Source organism: Aythya ferina, assembly GCF_964211825.1.
Source record: "Aythya ferina genome assembly, chromosome: 7".
In the NCBI taxonomy this organism is placed as follows: Eukaryota; Metazoa; Chordata; class Aves; order Anseriformes; family Anatidae; genus Aythya; species Aythya ferina.
This window is the reverse complement of record NC_140302.1, coordinates 13,663,516-13,670,877: the sequence shown is the minus strand read 5'-3', so window position 1 is coordinate 13,670,877 and position 7,362 is coordinate 13,663,516. Positions and strand designations below refer to the sequence as shown.

The 7,362-nt window shown below is 36.0% G+C and overlaps 1 protein-coding gene across 2 annotated transcripts in view; it reads right to left on the bottom strand.

Annotated features, from left to right (window-relative positions):
• Positions 1-290: 290 nt before the first annotated feature.
• Positions 291-7,362, bottom strand: part of POLR3A (RNA polymerase III subunit A) — a 37,161-nt gene continuing 30,089 nt past the window's right edge. For both annotated transcript variants that reach the window (XM_084526402.1, XM_084526403.1), the window contains 2 exons: positions 5,923-6,055; positions 291-3,004 (listed from right to left, as the gene is read on the bottom strand). In XM_084526402.1, the coding sequence (XP_084382528.1) occupies positions 2,856-3,004; positions 5,923-6,055 (282 nt within the window). In that variant the 3' untranslated portion in view covers positions 291-2,855. The remainder of the gene's footprint in view (positions 3,005-5,922; positions 6,056-7,362) is intronic.

The window sequence follows — 7,362 nt, the reverse complement described above, 5'->3', positions numbered from 1 at the left end:
CCAATAATACCAAATCAAAGACTGCCTATTGCAATGGCTACTTCAAACATATTTTTTTTCCTTCCTCTGATAAGGACATGGCATAAACCCCAAACTGACATTTACTTCAAAAGTACAGCAGTAGTACATGAAGCTATCATTAATGCCTCTTCGCAGCTACTAGAAACTTCACTTCAGGAAACCTCGTTAATTGTCAACAGTCTTAACTAAGTCGATGAGGGAGAGACAGGTCAGGTCACCCATAAATTAATTATGCACAAATTATAATGCATCAGTAAACAAACACAAGGTTTACATTTTTACCTTTGCCTCTTTTTATTGTCATAGTAAAGGCAATGATAACAGATGTAATTCACCAAATACTTAAGACACACAGAAGAGTAAACCCACCATTTAAATAGCTTAATTTCTCTACATTTACAAAAGAAAACTAGGTGGATACTCATGTCAGCACAAACCTCACCCGTTTACAACTGTAGAAGAATCTTTATTCATAAAAACGCCAAGCTCTTTCATCAGAACTTTCCACGATAAAACCAAGCAGTTATCCACAGCAAAGCTTTACCGGCTCTCTCCATTTGGCCTCTACCTGTCATATACTTGCATCTTTAAAGACAAATAAAGCTAGACTTCTATTAAGACAAACTCTTACTTGGCAATCTCACAGAGATTACAAAGAAAATTTAAATTTATTCTGAATTCTTTAATTATTGCAAGAGAGATGGCAAAATATATATGGCTTTCAGAGCAGGTACCAAATGCCCAACCTTTACCCTGGAGAAATCTAGGCAGAGGTATATCTTAGTATATCCTACAGAAAAAATATAAAAACATCTGAGAACAGCTATGCGTAATTTCACACCGTGTCTTCACTGCATAGAAGAAGAATTAAAAACAAAACAAAACCCTAAGAACAATGGCACCCTCAACTTCAACCAACAGGTTTTACATTCTCTTAATATAGCCTTACACTTTTCTTTTGGTTGCCACATGAAGACAAACTGCAGCACAAACTCATGGATTTTCAAATGCTAGATTATTCAACAGCCAGCTTTTACTTTGTGAGTGCAACACTTCTCTTGTCTTTGTTTCTCTCTAACCTTGACCCATCATATGAGCACATTCAATATCCAAATACTGCTGACAAGAAAAAGAACTAAGATATTTGCCCTCTGCAGCGCTAGAGTAAATTTAAACATGCTACACTACAATAATTAAAAATGTATATTCATTCTGAAAACTTGTCTAATAGATGAAAATACTTGAATCAAATTATTTCAGGTCCACACATGAAAACAGCTTCCTTTTTATTCCTGCATCACGTATCAAAACAGAATTAAGTTGTTCCAATAACCCTGCTTACTTACGAAATTTCCCAAACTAAGCCTGCTCTAAGTTGCAGAGGCCAGCAGTAAAACAACTGCTATAATATGAAAAACTATTTCAGAATTGGAACATTATTCTAACAGTCTTCACAGAACATAGTAAGAAGTTCACAATCTGCCACTTGTTGTAGGTGTGTCCTAAACCAGAATCCTGGGGGAGGGGGGGAAACCATTTCCTGAATAGTAACTTTGGATAAGGGAAAAATATTTTTAAAAAGTGAGCAAAGAGCAAATACTTCATATACTTTTAACAACACTCCTGAAGTTAGCATAGGATGAATGAAATCAGAAACGAAGTTCTACTTTTCTTGAGGTACACTTCATTCCTAGGAGCTGTAGAACAACCTCTGTAGCGCCTGCTTAAATGCCTTTTCTGTGAGCTTGCACTGTACATTAGGAACTCTCAGGCAGGTGTTTTTATCAAATCTGAATACAGAATTGGTCGAATACTGAGTTAAGAAGAACTTGCACACATTAATAGTAATGCAAATAACAAAAAATAAAGCAAGCTGTCATACCGCACATATTTTATCGACTACTTGTAATTTACAAAAATATGTTTATACTACAAATGCCTCCTCTTCACCTTCACCTGTAGCCAATATTACAGCTTCACTAAGTACACAATTCTCATGGTCATCAATTCCCTGGAATTTCCTTAAGCCTCCAAAATTCATACCGCCAGTTCCCAGGAAATAATGAGCAAGTGTTGTGGATTATTTTCCCAAGCATTTGTGGGTTTACTATGAAGCTTTAGCAATCCTGTTTGTCTACAAGAAGCTCCAGTTGCCTACAGAACCACAATGCATGGCAACAGTAGCTTTGACACTTGATATCCACCCACACAACACACAAATTTCCAAGTACAGCACTTCTTTTCCTACAACACCATGTTTTAACATGCATTTCAATTTTCCTTCACCCATGCCACAAGAATACCTGAAAGAGAATTATTTCTCATCATGTGTTGTAAGCCAGCTATAGGTAATTTACTAAAAAACAAAACAAAAGAAAAAAAAAAAAACCAAACATGTATGTTGTAACATATATTATATCCTGAACACTTTATTTTTTCTTCATAAGGCAGCATAAAGTACATGTCAAAATTTCAGAACTTGACTTGTGGTGGTGAGGAAGCAAACTTGCTTCCTCCTCTACAAACGAGCATCAACTAGCCTGGGAAGTCATTTTCATAAGGTACTGACAGTTTCAGGTCATTCCAAAGCATGTTACTACAGGAAGAAAACCATCAGCTGAAATCCACCTTAAATGTATTTCTACTCTCACGTGCAGAGAAGCTTCTTGTATCAGAGTCCGTACAAACAACAGATGGTAAACAATTGGGCTACTCTTCTGCTAGTATTTCACCTACCAATTCAGTTATTGAGACACGCAGCACTGATAAAACACTTTCTTAAATTATGTTTTCTTGCTATTTCTTGTTTTTCTATCTGGTATTATACTCGAGTGCTACGTAACAATCGGAATATGAAACTCATTATTATCAAATATCAGAGGCCTCCTAGAAGGTGTTGATTCTTTGTCTGCTTTGTGCAAAAGTTTAAAAAGTCCTGTTCCAATATTCATTGGAATTCCCATGATGATGCATTCAGAAACACCTGGGGAGGGGAAAAAACAAAAACAAAAATACATTGAACACCCAAATAGTAAAGACCCTTAAATATTTTAATTTGCCCATTCTGAACACATTACCTATAACATCTCTTTGAACCTCACATCTGAAGGCCAAGACTCCTCACTATGTGAACTTAAATGTTACGGTTATCAGAATGTTAGATCATTATGTTACTTAGTTGGTGCTATTGCTATTCTAGATACCCAGGGAAAAATTCAATCTAATCTAAACACGACCTCTAGCAATGACAGAGCTCCAGAAGGTTTGTTTTTTGTTTTTTTTTTCAGAGAAGACATGTTCCATTTGGTGCCAACATAAGAAGGTACCACAGCGAAGTCACTTCATATTAATTTTTTTACTAACTCAGTGCAAAGACTTCAGTCAAATCTGACCAAGCTCCCTTGAAACTCCTGCAATTTCCTGTTAAAAAGGTGTACTTACTACTTTAGTTTGGATTTTTTTTTTGATTTATTTATTGCATTTTCATTATTCAAAAAGAGCTTGGTTTGAACTCAAAGACTTAGACTGTCTCTATTATTTTTCATAGCTACAAAATTTCACAGCAATGTCCTGACGTATCTTCCAAATACACTGATGTATACAATTCTTCTAAAGAATATTCTATATTAAAAGTAAGCTGCTAGATACCAGTGTTTTTACTTCTGCCTACAGTTACAATCCAAACACAAAATTTCACACATACTCAGGAACATGAGAATACTGTCCTTCATATAAGCATTTAAAAAATACATCTATAAGTCATAAGGAACAGTACATCTGAATGCACATCGTAGGATGAAAACTCATTTCCTTAAAGTTCTGGCAAGATCTGATTATTTCTTCCTATGCAAGTGAAGATTCGATATTTTCACTCTTAGTCCAGTGTTGCATTTCTACACAGCATTATGCACATAAAAAAAAGAAGAATATGTAATAGAAATCTTAGGCGTTATTGTAAATTTAGTCCCACCTCTTTATGTACCCTTAGAGCATACATGTTGCAATGCATAAAGGAAACACCTTTCTTAAACTTAACTAAGTAAAGCTTTCCCAGTTTTGCATAATAATATTTCAAGGTGAGCCAGCCTCTGAACCATGTGAACAGCATTTAGATTTTGGAATTCCTTCTCCCCTGCCAATGCTTGCAATTATATAACCAGGAGCCCTTCCTTCCCACTTCCTTTTGCAGCATCTAGCAGTAGTCACATTGAGCAGGAGATGTATGGACAGAACATGCTGCTCATATATAGAACATATATAACCAAGGATGTTATATATGTTCTCAGTTTAATGAATTCTAGGAATCCATTTTGCCCACTGAAAGGTGGCATCAGCAACTTGCAGAAAAAAAAATACATCATCTTCATGTACATAAGGCATGAATCAGCATTGCCCGTTTTTCTCAAAGGAAAAAAAATGCCTCTTAAAATATGAGAAATTCAAAGGTCACGTTGTGTACAACTACTTCCAGACATTCTGGAGAATCACCTATGCTGACAGTGGGCACATGCTCACTTTTCTTGGCCATGTTTATATGTTTTCCTGCTCTGCAGATGCAGAATGTGAGATACTCTTTTCATAGCAATTCAAAGAGATAAATAGTGATGACCAGGTCAGGCAGCAGCACAGCAATTTTTCTTATAAGCAATCCAGTAAATCTCTTCTGTTTTGGGACACAGACAACCATTTTCTGTTTTGTCCACTCTGTTTCCTTACTTGAACTAAACCATTTATATAGAAGACAACACAAAAGTATCTTTGGTTTCCATATCATTCAAAACAGGATCTTACTAGGTCAGTAAGGACATAATCATTCTGCCATAGGATTTTTGCTTTAACCCTGGGCAGAATGATAGAAAGAATTAATAAAATCCCACCCACTTGGGAGGCTGGAGAGCCTCCAGTGACTTAAAATGCAGACTAGTAATACAAACATTTCTAACAGATTCCACTGATTCAGAAAACATTCCGTCTACAAAGAGCTGACTGCCCTTTTTAAGACCATCAAGAAATACACACAAACTAACAAACCTTAACCTAACACAATCATATTTATACTTCAGTAGCACCCAGAAACTCTAAATGAGTAGTTACAGCTCCTGGACTGTAGGCCTTAAACACTTGATAAAAAGGGTGAAAGATATTTGACTTCTTTTCCCAGTTTAACTTACTAGATAGAGACTTGTTAACAAATAACTCCAAAAGGAGAATGAAATCTGGGAGGAATGTTGTTAAAGGAGAGGAAAAACAAAACTAAAAAATATTTCCATTCCAAATAATACATAGCAGAAATGCAAAACTGAGACAAATGTTGAAACAAATTCTTGTCAGATTCCTTCATTACTTCAGTGAAAAGACAATTTACTGGACATTAATGTTATCTCTAAAACTTAAAAAAAAAAAAACATATTTAGAAATAAATTTCTCAGGACAGGGACCATCTCTGTTCTGAGTACTGACAAAATTCACCTATATTACCTGAAAAATAAATGTCTTTCTACTTCTCTGGAAACTTAAATATTAAGTGGGGTACTAGATTCCTTAGGTAGCTCTAGCTGTTGAAGATGCACAAACTTTTGCAATTGAAAAAGCATAACTACTGATAATGGGACAAATGTCCTGGTATTTCCCTTATCTAAGTAGTGAGAGACAGAAAATCCACATAAATCCACGTCTACTTTAAGGAATGTAAGACAAATGTCCAGCTGCTCTCAAAATCTCTGACGGAGGTGACAAGTAGAGAAAAATCCACCAAATTTCTAGGATCAGGAACCATGGATCAGCCTCAGACCTGAAGTCTTTGACACTTAAGCCGAAAGGCTAAAAAATCTAATACGTGTTCATGAGCTTTACAGCTGCTGAATGAGGACCTCAAACAGCAACAAAATTTGCAATACCTACCACAAACAGAATCCTTCTGTCCGAAGTAGGCAGCATCAAAGAGATGGTCTGCAGTCTTTTCAAAAGAAGCCAGCATCAACACACTTTCCTTCATTTTTGCCAGTCCAAACCTGGTAATACCCAGCACTTCACCCTTGAGTGATGAGAAACCCAAAGAAAGACTCTCATAACAGTGGCTCAAGTTATACTTGTTAAAGAAGCAAATCGTGAACAACAGAGATGTGTTTTGCACATGGAACAACTAGTAAATGAAGTACTGTCTATAATACAGCAGTTTTGTAATAGGCTGCTTCACAGCTAGACATCCAGAAGGTTCTGTAGTAAAAGATATTTCAATAAACCCGAACAGAACACTCATATACTACAGAAACAGTTATAACTGTTATTAATACTCTTTCTTCAGAAAGTATCTTACTAAGATTGACAGAAACATGGACATGAGAAAAAACAGATCAATTAGGTTGCAGAGCCACAAACTTCTGTAGTCTCTCACAGCAATGCTATGAAAGCACTATACTCAAGCTACTGCCTATTGTCTACTGATAAATTTGATTTCAGCTTCCAGGAAATTAAAGAACATGTAAAATCTTTATTTTTTCACTCTCCAGAAAAAAAAAAGAAAAAAAAAAAGAAAAAAGCTTTTCTTTTTAAACTATCTTGGTGTATCTCTGCCTCTTTCTAACAAACATCCGAGTTATAACTGACTCTGCAGTTTTGTAGCACAAGTCAGAAGTACAGACAAAAGAATGCATGCATGCTAGGAGTCCAACAAGTGTAAAACAGTGCACTCCAATGCCCTTTTTCCTCATTGTGTGGCAGCTGTGCACAGCCAACCCTGGGGACTGTTGCAGCTCAGTACAAAGCCCTACAGTTTTGGGAGAAGTCTCAACTTCTCCATCCATTTTACCCAAATTAAACCCTTGTCCTCTGGCAAAGAGCAGCGGAAAAACTGGACTTCACTAAGTGTACTTATATATACCTTTATAAAAAAACAAACAACCCCACCCGCCCCTCCAAAAAAAGAAAAAAAAAAGCAACACAATACACCACCACCATTTCAGATGCAAAGGAAGAAAAAAAAAAGTTAATAAAGAATGGATAGGATGCTTTTATTAACAAGTTCTGGTAGCCTGTTTGTACTCTAAACGTAATCTGATTCCATCTAATGTCTGTATTCTTAGGCTCATCTACACAGTGCAGCTGCTATGAACCACACCCCATGTGGTTTTCTGCACAGCAAGCCTTAAATTGCATGGATGGTTATTCAGACAGTTGATTTTCATCCTGCAATTTTTAAGCTTCAGATTTTGAATATGAAACTATGATTCTCTACTCCTTATATCAACTTGTCTTCTATCAAAATAGAATTTTCATCTGCCCTCCAAGAACTAGATAAAACATCTTTGTTTGATACACAATCAACAGTATTTGGTTTGTACC